The 14,952-nt window shown below is 38.9% G+C and overlaps 1 protein-coding gene across 1 annotated transcript in view; it reads left to right on the top strand.

The window, feature by feature from the left end:
- LOC124274644 (mitofusin-2-like) overlaps positions 1-11,949 on the top strand; it is a 30,419-nt gene extending 18,470 nt beyond the window's left edge. Inside the window, exons 13-18 of the mRNA XM_046710008.1 lie at positions 1,674-1,776; positions 4,884-5,104; positions 5,633-5,761; positions 6,418-6,614; positions 7,399-7,533; positions 7,990-11,949. Of these exons, the coding sequence (XP_046565964.1) occupies positions 1,674-1,776; positions 4,884-5,104; positions 5,633-5,761; positions 6,418-6,614; positions 7,399-7,533; positions 7,990-8,062 (858 nt within the window). The 3' untranslated portion in view covers positions 8,063-11,949. The remainder of the gene's footprint in view (positions 1-1,673; positions 1,777-4,883; positions 5,105-5,632; positions 5,762-6,417; positions 6,615-7,398; positions 7,534-7,989) is intronic.
- Positions 11,950-14,952: the final 3,003 nt, after the last annotated feature.

The raw sequence follows: 14,952 nt of genomic DNA, 5'->3' as shown, positions 1-14,952 counted from the left end.
TTTAATGATTACATTGAGTGCAGTGTTAACATTTAGTGATAAAATACGCCAAAATTAAGGGAAGAAGATTTTCAAAGAAAAATCCTTTTGAACAATATTATGATCCTTCCTAATTTAAGTGTGAAGGGTACATAGTTTGGAATCCTAGACTGCAGGTGTTGATCAATATGTGATTGTACAAATCACAACAGCAATTATATAAACATTCCAGTTAAGGACAAATAAAAAAAATGTTGTGGTTTTGATTAAACCTCTTTAAAATTTAGGGTAGGTAGGTAGGATATTTTCTTTTACATTTTTATTAGAAGTTAAGTACAAACTAATAACATTTATCAATGTGTAATTGTTTATTCAATCAAACTTGCAGCCATCCTGTTGAATTTCTCTATCAGAATGACTGATGTCCGTTGGTGCCGGGGAAAAACAGTGGTATCTGAAAGCTTATTTTATTTATACTGCCTAAAAAAAAATAGGGTTGGCACCAGAATTCGGAACCAAAACATATATTTTTTAGGCCTAATCAGTCCCAAATTTACATGAAATATAAATTAAATAACATATGAGATAGTTGTGATTGCGGAAAGTATGTCACTTATAAAAGTAATATTCTATTGTCCGAATGTATATCATAAAGATATTGCACATCATATTTTATCCCATGTGGGTAATGATAGTTAAATTTCCCAGATTTAAGTCAGAAGTTTTCAACTTAGGATCATAAGTTTTTTCCTGCTATTGACATGGCCAAAAGAACCCAGACATTGATCCTTACCATTTCATACAGTGTTACATTAACCCTAAATCCATGTCCTTTTTCATTCTCATTGTGGATATAGATTTGTTCGTTCTGCTACTCACAGGTTTCTCCGTAAACGTCTAAAACCTGGAATATATTTGATGCTCTCCTCACAGATTAAGCTGACGTGCGGTGCCGTAGCTTGGAAAACTCTTCAAAGTTATGTTTAAACTCAACTCTCTCACTCACTCCCAAATTTTAGAAAATATAAACCTGAGAAAATCCTTCCCAAACAGCGTTTTTTGCCCAGTTGTTTGTTCAGACTCTTAGTTCTGAGATAAAACTTGGTGTGTTTGGTGTACATGGTATAGTTATACACAGAGATATTGCAGACTGACCCAGTGTACCAGGTTGACTGTCATAGTACAGCCAGCCACTACTTGTTCAGATGAGCATGATGATTCTCCATGGGCTCACCTTCATGTTGTCATACTTGTAGCATTAGGGGGTCACAACAGGCTGTCAGTATTCTCATCTCATATTGAGTCATTTTCAAAATCAAGTGACATGACATCGGTTGTTCCAATGAACTGTAAATTCTAGTTTCAGCTTTTTGAAGGAAAACCAAATTGGAGAGCTTAACTGGGACATCTTTCCACAAAGGTACCCCAGTTCCACAGACATTTTAGCACCCATATTTTAACAATAACTTACGACAAAAAATATTGCTCTGTGGAACTGGTCACTGAGATGCTTTAGACTGAAAAATGAAGCCCATTGCTATTACCCATCATAATCACTGGAATATTGCTGAAAGCAGCATAAAAACATTCTGAATGAGTCGAAAAACATGACAGCTTGGTTGTTGACTCCCCTATCTACCCCCTCTCTGCTCCCATCGTATCACGTGACTTGTACATCTGGTTTCCTACGTCAGGAGTTGCATGCACATGTAGAGGAAGGGTTGGGACGTAACCTGCAGGCACGCTGCTCGGCGGCTTTGTTGCAAGGCGTGGAAACTACTGAAACGGATATGACAGGTAAAGGGAGCTAACTCTCACAGCTGACATACGATAGTGATTGGCATGAGCGTGCAACATCACAGATGGGGAAATGATGGAAGCAATGAAGTTGCTCAGCCTGACCAGCTGATCCATTAAGCCCCCTCTTAGAACAACATACATTAAAAAGTGAGAATTCATGAGCGTCTACTTCTTTGTTAAGAGGAACATGATGTTACAGAGTAGATTCTTACTTCTTCGTTAGGTGAATGAAAGACCAGGAAGCAGATAGCTATACAAACATTGATGGTCACTTAATTTCTTGCCCTTAAGCTCCATGTTTTTTTCTGCTGTAAAGAACTGTTGCTAAAAATTGTCCAGGAACCTTCGACCTTTGGCTATTTAGTGTAGACTAGTTCAGTTGGTGTAGGAACTGTAAAGATATTCCCTCAATCCTGACAACGAACAGCCTAATTGACTTGAAGTGGTCATTTTTTTTATGATTTTGTTGAAAGTTGTTTGAAGGACTGTTGCTAATGACAGTTTAAAACAGATTTGTAATGAAAGAAATATTTCGCTGCATCACAAGGAGCTAACTGCATGGACCTTGAATGTATCACTTGCATGGTAGACTGATTGTAAAGTGGTGACAGGCTGCTAGTGCATGACGACCAGCATGGATCAATACTGCACCCAGTCATCAGAACGGACTGAAGAAAGATATCATTTATCTCTAAGTAGATATTTGGGCCCAGTATAGGTACCCCAGTCTCCTATGGCACCAGGAATCAGAGTTGTTTATTCTAGGTTCTTCAATAATCTATTAGCTGGAGATCAAATCCTGTTTTGTCCATAATGGTGTTTTCCCTCCTAGAGCAACAGGATACAGTTTTCAGAGTTGCTACCTCAGGTTCTCCAGAAATCTATTAACTTGATATCAAATCCTGTTGTTTCCCTGATCATATTAAAGGTTTGTGAGACATGTTGACATGCTGTGATGTGTCTGATCCACTGTTGGACTGGAGATAATCTCACTGGCTGTAGACACTACATACAGGAATTAGTTGACTATTGGCTCATCCATTGACTATCATCTAGGTTTACAGCCTATCAGTATATAGAAGTTGTGGCTGTTATTGTGCAACACAGGAGCATTCTTTGTCATTGTCGTACACTGTGCTGTAACTGTTCATCTGTGATCACTCTAAATCAACCACTGAATACACAATGCCATTGTGGTCAAATGTAACACATGTTCTATCACCCACTGTCACACATTCACAGCTATGCACACATGCACATGAACACATTGACTCACTGTTCACCCAACAGAAAATGGGTACCCGTTGCTATAAGTCATGTGACTATTAACCTTCTCGCTCATCACAGGCAGCTTTGGTTATCTGGGGTAATAATCCAGTGCTTCTGAGCAGTGCTACATTGGAAATAAATGCTATACAAATGAATAACATTACCAAAGGTTTATGATGGCCGAGTACAGTTAAGGTCACAAGTCAGTCATCTCTCTGCTTTTATAGGTACTGGTAGATGTTTAATGCAGTTTCAGTTCATCAGAAGCATGTCTGTAAAATGGTGGTCTGCTGTGTGCCTCCTGTTGCTGCTTCTGCCATGTAAACATTGTCTATACGATACAAGTGTGTGTACTCCACATTCCTCAAACACATAGCGTCTCCTTGTGGTGTAATAGCTACACATGGCTGTTAGTGGCCATGTGTGACTCATGAATAAAAACGAGCCCTTTTCCATACTAAATTCTGTGAACCAAGACTCACTTTGAAGCAATGTGTAGATCTGGGTCTTTGTTTCACACAAGAAATGTTGGCGATATATTCTGAGCTCCCTCTGTTGTCGTTGGGACAAGGCTATTCTTGAGTAATTGGTTATGCACAGTGACTCCATTGCCAAGTAGCTGTGTCTGTAGAGATGGAGGAATGTGGGGTAACAAGCCTGTGTCGTATTAACCATATGCCCATCATCACTACACCATTTTCTTGAGCCGCCTTTGTTCTGTGGTTTCAGTAGTCTTATATTCTCATGTCACATTGCATTTTTGCACATATATTTTTAGAAACTTTGTAGTATTTTTTTTATATCTAGAGAGTATTTTTCTTTATTGAGTGATGATATGCTCTTTTTTATAAGCCTTAGTAATTCATTACCAAGTCAGCAAAAAGCTTGATTTAATTACATAGTTATTAACAGATGTAGTGTTGGCAGATATTTCCTTTGACGCATGATGCAACCACTTGATACAACCCAGTCTACAATTTATGCATGGATGCTTGAGCCAAACAGCTAACTACAATGCTTCTGATTCATTTCCTTACCACCTTGAAAGTTTGATCTTCACAGACTACAGTCAGAGCACAAGTATACCCTTGATAGTTCAGTATTTTGGGTGTAGATGCCATCGACAGGATGTATGAATATCTGAAATCGATAATGCAGCTAAATATTTTTGCCTATCGGAACACAGTGTTTTATGACTAGGCCACAGTGGCAGGTGGGTTTAAGGTTAGCAGTGATGAAAGGGGTTGGATCGGGAGACCGTATGGGTTCGTCTCTTGTAAGGCCTATGTACAGATAGAGGTGAAGGTACTTGAACTGAAATGCATACAGGAGACAAAAGAAGGATGTTAGTTTATAGGTATGATTGTAGGATGTGAGTTCAGGCCTGTGTCACGGTGTTTGTAGTTTGGGATAAGCATGAGGGTATTTCACCCAATCCAGTTACATGGATCAGGATCATCATCGACTTCATTGGTCTTTACATGTATGCACATGCAATATTGCATTAGCAGATTTATAGGAAGTAAAATGAAAATATCCACTGAATCCTTTTGTTCATTTTCTTTCAATAAAATGGGACAGATTTCATCACCAGACCCCTACTTTGTGCCAGTGATTTGTTTTATATCTTTTTCTGACTCAAATAATTTAGTCTCTAAATTCAACTGATTTTAAATTCGAAATGATTTTAAATGCAGAAGTGTTGATCAGAAATTACTGTACAATGAATAATTTTAAGCTATATTCACTGTAAACAGACATCAATCCCACAACAGCTGTGTCATTGAATCATCACTGCATCACCATCAACAAGCTTTCTTTCCGTTAATGTTTAGACCGATTGTCATCAATTCTCCCAGAAGAGACAAGGCAAGTGCTGTATAATCTCATTCCAAAGAGGGATTTTGAGATTGCTTACAGACTTGACTGTCGGAACCTATGTGCGGACTTTAAAGAGGACATTGAGTTCAAGTTTTCCCTCGGCCCCACCAGCCTTATTCAAAGGCTTCTGGGAGGCAAAAGTGCGAGGTCAGCTTTAATGGGGACTGCTGGAAGTGTAAGTGGAGTTCATTCATCTTGCCACTTATTACCTGCAACGTACGTTTACTTGGATATGCTTTTCAAATTTCATAGAGACCCTAATGGCTGTAGACATTGTAGGGTGTGGAATCCTTCAGAGGTTAATGTTTGCATGTCACACACAAAATCCAGGTCAAGATTCAAGTACAAGTACATGCAACATGTACATTTCATGGATTACCCATGGGGCTATAGTGTTGGTTGAATAATGCAGTGAATGGGCTGGACACATCAGCGAATAGCTAATTAAGTATCATGATTTATTTTGTTTCATTGATTTAAGGAATGGCGGAGTAATTTTGAAAATACCGCTGAAATATGGCAATAACTGTTTGGTAGCCAGTAGTGTTGGTGGAATAATGCTTGCAGTAGCATTAATCCATTCTCACTGTCACTAGTTTATTTATCAAAGACATTTAGAGAACATTGAAACTTCTGTTAAAAAACAAAAGGAGACTTTTGAGTTCTGTCAGTTTCAACCATTGTTTCACTTCTCTGACCACAGTTGGGTCGGACATCCAATTCCAGCGAAGCTGACCGATCGCAGCAAGATGAGATGCTGGCGTCCTTACTCACTACATTTGTGTCGTTGTCATCGCGGACAACATTGGGAGCTGTTGCAGTAGCAGGAGTGGTAAGTCTCGAATTGTAGGGAGGTAGTCGTAGCTCAAGGGGTACACTTTCTCTTTCGTCTGAAGCAGAGGGGACAGTAGGGTAGCCTAGTGGTTTGAACATTCGCTCATCATGCCAAAGACCCATGTTCGACTCCCCCGCCATGATAGGGAGTAGGCTTTGGTGTCCCTTGCCGTGATATTGCTGGAATATTTGCAAAAAGTGGTGATAAGCTAAACTCACTCACTCATCTGAAACAGGGATGGATGGTAACCTAATGGTTAAAGGACTGAGGCTCTTTTCACGAAGCAACCTTTACTAAGGTTAACCTTAGCTCCCATTCTTTAACATTGCACTAAGGTTACCTCAGTGACTTACGATCACCTTAGTGCTTTGTGAAAGGAGGCCCTGGTGAAGGGAAAGTCTGCTCCTGTCCCTACATTCATATTGCTTGAGATGGTTTCAGGGAGCTCCACTTCCTCTCTTTCTTAAACATTATAAATTTGGCAGAAATGTTCCTTGTGATGATATAAATTATGCAGTGATTTCAATTTCAACCACATATTCTGATTGTAAACCCAAAAAGTTCAGAATGGCACAGGCTTACTGAGTTCTTTGGTTACTCCAGGTATTGTAGGCATATAAGGGCGTATTTGAGATGCCATGTTTTTGTGTCAGTTGACGAAGGCTGCTGGGTGGCGTGTGATAGCCGTGTCTGCAGCACTGTACGGCCTGCTATACCTGTACGAGAGACTCACCTGGACGAGCAAGGCCAAGGAGAGGGCTTTCAAGCAGCAGTATGTGGAGTATGCCAGCAGCAAACTGAAACTCATTGTGGATCTCACCAGCTCCAACTGTAGCCACCAGGTTCAGCAGTGAGTAGCCTTTGTCTTCACATCCCTTTGTTCCTGTGCAGGGAGTAGCCTTTGTCTTCACAACCCATTGTCCCTGTTTAAGGAATAGCCTTTGTCTTCACGACCCATTGTCCCTGTTTAAGGAATAGCCTTTGTCTTCACAACCCATTGTCCCTGTGTAAGGAATAGCCTTTGTCTTCACAACCCATTGTCCCTGTTTAAGGAATAGCCTTTGTCTTCACAACCCATTGTCTCTGTTTAAGGAATAACCTTTGTCTTCATAACCCATTGTCCCAGTTTAAGGAATAGCCTTTGTCTTCACAACCCATTGTTCCTGTTAAAGGAATAGCCTTTGTTTTCATAACCCATTGTCCCTGTTTAAGGAATAGCCTTTGTCTTCACAACCCATTGTCCCTGTTTAAGGAATAGCCTTTGTCTTCACAACCCATTGTCCCTGTTTAAGGAATAGCCTTTGTCTTCACAACCCATTGTCCCTGTTTAAGGAATAGTCTTTGTCTTCACAACCCATTGTCCTGTCATTCGATTCAAAACAATAGGGCAGGTGGGGTAGCCTAGTGGTTAAAGCATTTGCTCATCACTCTGAAGGCCTGGGGTCGATTCCCCAAATGGATACAATGTGTGAAGCCCACTTGTGGTGTCCCCCGCCGTAATATTGTTCATATATTGCTAAAAGCGACGTAAAACCCAACCCACTCACTCACTCACTCAAAACAATTACATTGTTTGGACATTTATATATATGACTTTCTGGGACATTTGTCATGATGGTGCATGTGTGTTGCAGGGAGCTGTCCTCTACCTTTGCGCGACTGTGTCACCAGGCAGACAGCACCAAGCACCAGCTGCAGGAGGACCTCAAGCAGCTGGATGTCACCATCTCACAGCTGAAGGACATCTCTGGAAAGTCCAAATCCCTAAGGTAATGGTTGACATTAAAGAATAGGAAGATCAAAGCTGAAGCACTATAGCATAGAACAGAGTGACCATCTCATAGCTGAAGGGCAAAAATCTCTGTTAATGTTTTGAATTTGAACCAATAATTATTGTTATATGCTATTTCTATCATGTGCTACACCCGTACATATTATCATTAACCATGATGAAAAAGCTGAAATTCTGCTAGCCATCATAAAACTTAACGTTCAACTAAATGACCAGGGCCTACATTTTCGAAGCTGTCTTAGCGCTAAGATAGTCGTAAGTGCCATACATTAACATTTACTTACGACTATCTTAACGCTAAGAGAGCTTTGAAAATCTAGGCCTAGGGCAAAGACTAGTAGTGCCACCCCTGCTGTCATGGCAGATATGATTGTCAGTGTAAGTAAATGGTCTTTCATTTTATGCTCTCATTCTATTTTTTTTTCAATCTTAGGAACAAGGCTGACTGGTTGGACGGAGAACTGAACACATTTGTTGAAAATTACTTGAAGCAGTCTAGTGTATGATAAGAAGGAATCTAACCAGCGGAACCCTGACAGTGAAGATACTAATGCCCAGCTCTTTAAGACCAGCCTAGTGTGTCTGGGTAACTCTCTGAACCTTGGACAGTACAACTGAGCATGTGGTGAACTCATGGTGCGAATACAGCTCCGAAGGTTGTATAGTTCGCTGAGACTTTTCAGCCATTGGAAGCTGATCACTGGAAAGCTGATTGTTTTCTCTGAGCCTCTTACAACCCCAGAATCTTGTACACTTAACATTTATACATCTGGTACAAATACAAGCTGCTGAAACAGACATATGTACAATCCTAAGTCTTGTACTCGTACAAGTAAAGGCTACTGCTCTGTGTCTGTTATCTACACAGGAGGACATTCAGGCTGCAGGTGGTGTACCTGTAGTGATAAGGACAAACAGGACAATGGTTAGCTGTATTCAAAAAAGAATTCAGGATGATGATAAACACAAGTTACACATAGATGGGGAAGGAGAGAAACATAAATACATGTGGAAGTAGTCCGAACTAATTATATATCAGCATATTCTAAGATAAGCATAAATTCAAACTTTGCAATTGTTTCTGATGAGTGACATTAGGACCTTCTTCATCTTGACATTATTATCTAGATATTCAGATTTTCTATTGAACCATTCTTCATTGCAGGTGATGTACTTATGGTAACAGGGTTAAGTTGTCCTTTACATAACTGTTCTTGATTGCTGGACTAAAATGTTATGAAGTTTCAAGTAGATTTTGACCACTGTAAATGAATATATGTTTGCAGATGATGAAGGCAGACCAATAATAATGTGTCACAGACAGAATCTCTCTTGTTCTCTTCATTTTAGTTATGATCCGATGTTAATGTCGACCCTTGGATGCTATTCTACACATCGGTTAATGAGACATCCAAGGAGCTCTTCAAGAACTATCGTTTCTGAATAGTTACAAGTGCCTCGCCTTCATCAGTAACTTGCGCAGTGATAGATTTAGGATTTCGGACAAAGTGGCTTTGGCAAGCAGATTGGGAACATAATTGTTATTTTATTCATATTTGAATTGTTTTGGGGTCTCATTTTGCTTATTTTCAGGGGTCTTTTAATTTGATTTCATTACAGTAATATAAAATTTAGTCTCTTCCTTCATTTGTTTCTGTTATCAGTGGAATAAATTGAATACATGAAATAGAAATTTATTAATTCCAGTGTGTTAACTTTTACTGACAATTGCAGCAGACTATGGGATAAATATTGATCTGGGAGCAGATGTAGATAAAATGCTTTCTTGCATGATAATTTGAGGTCGTCCGAGAAGGCTTCCTGAAGCTATTGCTGAGATATGTGCATCAGGACAGGGGGAATGTCGTGCTGTGACAGTTGATGTTGTTAATACTATGGGAGTTTGGTTGGAGGCTATGTTAGGTTCGCATCATGCAGCTGGGAAAAGATCTTGATACTGATATGGACACAGGAGATACTGTTGAATGTTTTTAGGAGGGAAGGGTGTAAGAGCGTGTGTGACAAAACAGTTTGTAACAAATATGCTGGTCCTCTGGCAGATGACAGGTAAAAATTATCAGGACCAGTACTTCATGAATTGTTGTGGTCTGACTTGCCAGAGATGACCCAAATGATTAGAAGCAGTTGAATGTTAAATGCCAGGCCATATGTTTTGTTACCTAAGGTTATTATGTGTGATAAGCAATCATTAAGAGGAATGATAATTATTTAAGACTGATGTTTTTAGTTGCCTAACAAATATTCTAAGAGACAAGAGTCAGTGTCTGTGGAACTGTCCTGATGCCAGTCAGAGAAACACATATTTACCAGTACTGAATGCTGCAAGACTTTTGAATTGAATTACTCTTGAATATCTTGAATATACGGCTTTAATCTGTAGTTAATATACTGTGTAGCTTTATAACGATACTGACACCTTCATGGAGATTATATGCAGACTTATTGTGTAATAATATGATGTATCCTAATGTTTTTGTTTATCATAATGCATTGAGCATATTAGCCTGAGACATATTGTGAGCAGTCTTGAACTATCTAAACTACGGTTATTTCAACCTATGTAATAAGAAAGTTTGTAGAGAGCAATTTGGGCCTACCATGAACTTACATACTTCACATATCAGAAACTTGTCCAAAACTGGGTTTACAGACAGAATGACCATGAACATCGGATAAGATGATTTGCCTAAAAGCTGCAATAGATTTTCCTTTGACAAAATCCTACTACCTTTTGTGAATTCATGAAAGTAATTTCCAGTTTCAGCAAGACTTGAGTTTTCAGTCAGAAAGACAGTTTGTTTGTGTTACCTGTGTCAGGTTGAAATATTCCATGCCTGATTTCTGTCTGAGGTTGTCAGAGATCAAGAAAAGCAAGGTGTATAACCTGTATGTCAGCTAAGGTTCAGTTAATGATTGTAACTTGCTTCAAAGTTTCATTGTAAAGGTGTCATGGTACACTAATCTCAATATTTTGTTGAACAACAACAGCATAATATGATCAATGTTTTTTGTCATTTATATGCAGGATGTTTTACTGTTTACAAATGAAATGATATCAGTAATTTTATATTTTGTTACAGAGAGTAATATTATTAAATCTGCCATGATGAAATTAGGTGGATTTCTTCATCTCATGAAATTCATTTTGTAGATTCACATTGTATTAAAACTGCCTTACCCCTTTGTTAGATAAAATTTGTGGATTTGAGTTGTGAATATATTTATTGTTATTTTATGTTGTAAATATTACAGAATTGTTTGCTTTGTTGTTGCATGAAGTGCTGTTAGTTCATTTGTTGAGAAGATATTTGAGTCATGATCAAGAACACTGCAATTTAAAGCCTACCAGTATATTCAAAGTTTTGTAAAAACACTAAGAATGGAGAATGAAAGCTGTCGAGAATGGTATTTAGTAGTTTGTGATAGTGATAAGTTCCTTCAAGCTTGATTCCATGGTGCTGTTTTCTTTATGGATACTGCATAGCTAGAAGAGAAGGATATACTGCCAGGAAGCATGCGTACTTGTACACCAGCTGACATAGCTGACAGTCAGTAGCATGTAGTGGTTCCTTGGAGTGGCTGGTTCTGTGGTGGCTGAGGTCTCTGGAGATGGTGCTGACTTGCCTAGTCTTTCTTAGCCGTTTTGTTTTGCAAGCCTGCTTATGCTTAGATTTGTTTGATTCCCCCCACATGGGTACAATGTGGGAAGCCCATTTCTGGTGAATATTGCAAAAAGGGCCATAAAACTAAACTCATTCAATATGCTTAGATTTCCAGCAATGTACTCAAATTTGTCAGCCAAGTAGTAGCTTAACTCTACAAGCTTCTGTGATTGGATGTTTACCAGACTTCATGACACCTTTGGCCATGTAGAATCCTTGACATCCTTGGTTTGTTTTTGTATTATGTTTGCAATATTTGTTTTCATTGACATGAATAACAGAGGATAAACACATATTGATTTCTAGTTTGGAAAAGTAATTTGTTAGCTCTTAAATTAATGATACAGAATGGTATGTAAGGATTTGAGAAGAAATGGAGCAGTGGATTCAGAGGACTTTGATGAAGCTAGGCAGCATATTAAATATTTCATTCTGTTAATTGTACCAGTGTATAAATGCTCTAAGGATATTTGTACAACGTATGAATTACTGGGAAATTTGTGTCTGTATAAGTCCATCTTACGATGTAAATATATAGGCAGGTCTTTCTTGTAACCTTGATGGCAACCAGATATGTGAAACAAAAGAATTGCGCCTGATCCATATGCCGGCTCCGGGGTATTAAGAAATGTGAGCATGTTTACCTTTCCTCAAATGATATGCAGAAATGAATTGTAAAAATGTCCACTCAAAATAAATTGATATATCAACCCGGTGATCTTTGTAATTTGATCATTTATGGACCCTGTTGTATTCATGATTTCAGCTTTGCCTTAAATCGTCAAGATGACGTGGTGATACGAAGGTGTCGCACTGGACATTCACATTATACTCACTCATATATATTAAAGGAGAGGATTCCCTTCCTTGTATTCCTTGCCACAGTACTCTTACTGTGAAGAATCTTTTATTGGAATGTGTGGATTTTTTGCTCTGTTCAGACAATTGCTGAACATTTCAATACTGTTTCCAACCATTTATTTGTAGCCTATCTGAAGGAAATTTCTTTACTAGTTTAGTTTTTACTGTGATAATGGGCTGACGCTTTAGTGATCTTCATTATCACTTTTATTATATACTAGTATACATTTCTAAAGGAAATATTTGATTTTCTTGTGGTAAATAGCTGCAATATGGTTGATGCGGCCTAAAGCAACATTTACTCTCACTCACTCACTCACCCAGCTTTGCCTGACAAAATCTGTCAATAATCTGTGTTATGGATAATAGCCTCGTTACACAGATCAAGGGACAAATGCCCAACATAACAATCAAGAAAGGTGACATGGTGGTGTGGATTAGTGTGGATTTTGTAAAGAATATCGAAGTAAATGTACTAAACCAGAGTTGTACCAGATCATCATTGCAAAAACACATCCTCCAGCTTATCAGATTGACATTCTCTTGAAATAACACATCCATGAGTTAATGAGTCTGATATGTTACCAACAAACCAGGAAAGTATCATGTTATCGTGTGGTCGATTTATATTTAAAATATGTTCTGTAAAGATACAGATTGTAAGTGTTTAAAGATTTATTTTAACACTGTGAACTTTAAAAAAGTTGATTCTTGAGAAAAGGCATGAACTTCGTTGTTGACTGTTATTTCCTATATCAGCAATGGAAATGAATATTGTTGCCACGAGAATCCATTTGACACCAGTAGCATTGTAACAGTATCACGTTACTTTAGTCTATAAATCAATCAGTAAAGCCAAATAGTCAATAAGGACAGAGGAGAAGAAACCAACCTGGTTGTACCTGTATGATCTGTAAGGACAGAGGAGAAACCTCCCAGATTGTATCACCTATTTCAGCACGGCTCCCTTGGGGGCTGCATAAATCGCCTTACACGCGCATGCCGCGCGTCGTTGGATAGATGTGTCCTGTGGCTACATGGAGAATGTTTCCGTTTGTTTTTTACGCAACTTTATAGCCGAGCAATTAAGGTTTCTGTGATTTTAAGCTGTGCGTTTTTCTTCCACGTAGGCCCCGGTGGAAGAAACTTGTTCCACCCAGCCTCCGGTGGAAGTCGCCTGCGCCATGGCATTTTTCAAGCCTTCTACTTTGTCATATCTATGCATGTTATACGTTCTTGGAAACCTTGGGAAACGCTCTCTCCAAATATGCAAACGTGAATATTGTGCTGCCCCTGGTAACCAGTCCAGATTGAAACTCCGACGTGATGTTTTGTGTAATTTTACTGAAGTTCAATTCTTCTGTGATATAGCAATTTTCGCCAACATCGCGCAGTCGTGATATAACGGCTACTATTCTTACACATCACCTCAGAATATACATTTCTATAGCGCGTTTGAAAGCCTATTAAGGCGTGTTTTAGACAATGTATAATACGCACATGTTGCACATTCAGTGGTGGAGCTATATGAGTATTAATGTGCGAACTGCAAAATATAAGGGACGTGATATAGATTGGCGGAATATAGATGAATTTGTACACCGGCTATACCGGCGGTGTTAATATTTACATCTATAGTGCATTTGCAAGATCATTCATGTGGGATTCTGGGAATATGTAATTTGTTGTTGTGCGACATTAGATAGTTGAGCAATACAGGAATGAACATGCTTGACATAACTAAAAAGTACAAGCGTTTGGAATCTAACCATAACAGCAATACCTGTAGTGTTATTATTTATAATGTTAGTGTATCAGAAAGCCCTTGAAAATGCGGTTCTGCCAAGGTATAATGTGCATTCGAGTCACACCTGATAGTCGGGCTCTGCGCGCCGTTATATTTTGCTGAAACCGGATCAAATCTATGATCTGGCGTGCATGCTCCGTCGGCCCGTCGGCGTTATGACAGCTATACTTTATCACAAAAGCCGCCTCTATTGTCACTTAATTAGCTTTATATCACACTCTATATATCACATCTACGTATCATCATTGTTTTTATAACGTCTGTTTGACCTGTCCTCGTGGATTCGTTGTATATACATGCACATCTCTAGCTTCCTGTAAATCTAATTATCACTTCATTAGCTGTCCATCACTCTGCTGTGTTTACTGTTTAGTCTGAGGCGTGGCAGGTAATTTCCGGAGATGTACCACTAATCAGCAAATTTAATTTCGTCACCGTGAAGATATCCTTTTGATAAGCAGCTTTGTGATTTTATAATCTTGTCGCCCGACTGATTTCAGCCATGTGCATAGAATGCTTGGTTTTCATTGGGATGGGCAATTCACACCTTTTGGCGTGCTCTTGCCCCTCCAAATGGACGTCATGCATAGAATGGAGATGGGCAATTCACAATTTCCTCCTCTCCTTAAAACATCCGACTTGGTCACATGACAGTGACCTTCATCTAAACCATTCCATTGGTTATCTGGCGGGGACGTGGTAATATAAGTGAATGCTCACAATATCATCATCACAGACCGAGTGTCTTAGTGGACGAATACCAGTCGGCGTTGACGATCCCTATTGGCAAGTGAACTTTACTTTTAGTACCTTTTGCTTGTTTTTAATAAGTCATCTACGCTGCTCAATATATCAAACTGATACATAGCATAAATAGGGTTCTTAAAATATCCAAGTACAAAACTGTGACATCAAGGCCCTTTTCTGTAGCTCCCAGAAACATAGTACAGTGAATCTTTGCCAGTATGCCTTCCACAAATGTATCAGTGGTTTGTCAAAAGTGCAAAACATATTACAAAGGCGTTGCGCATTTAAAAAAATGTTA

Source organism: Haliotis rubra, unplaced genomic scaffold (assembly GCF_003918875.1).
Source record: "Haliotis rubra isolate DU_JTF1 unplaced genomic scaffold, ASM391887v1 Scf1040, whole genome shotgun sequence".
NCBI classification, from domain to species: domain Eukaryota; kingdom Metazoa; phylum Mollusca; class Gastropoda; order Lepetellida; family Haliotidae; genus Haliotis; species Haliotis rubra.
This window is presented reverse-complemented; position numbering and strand designations above follow the sequence as displayed.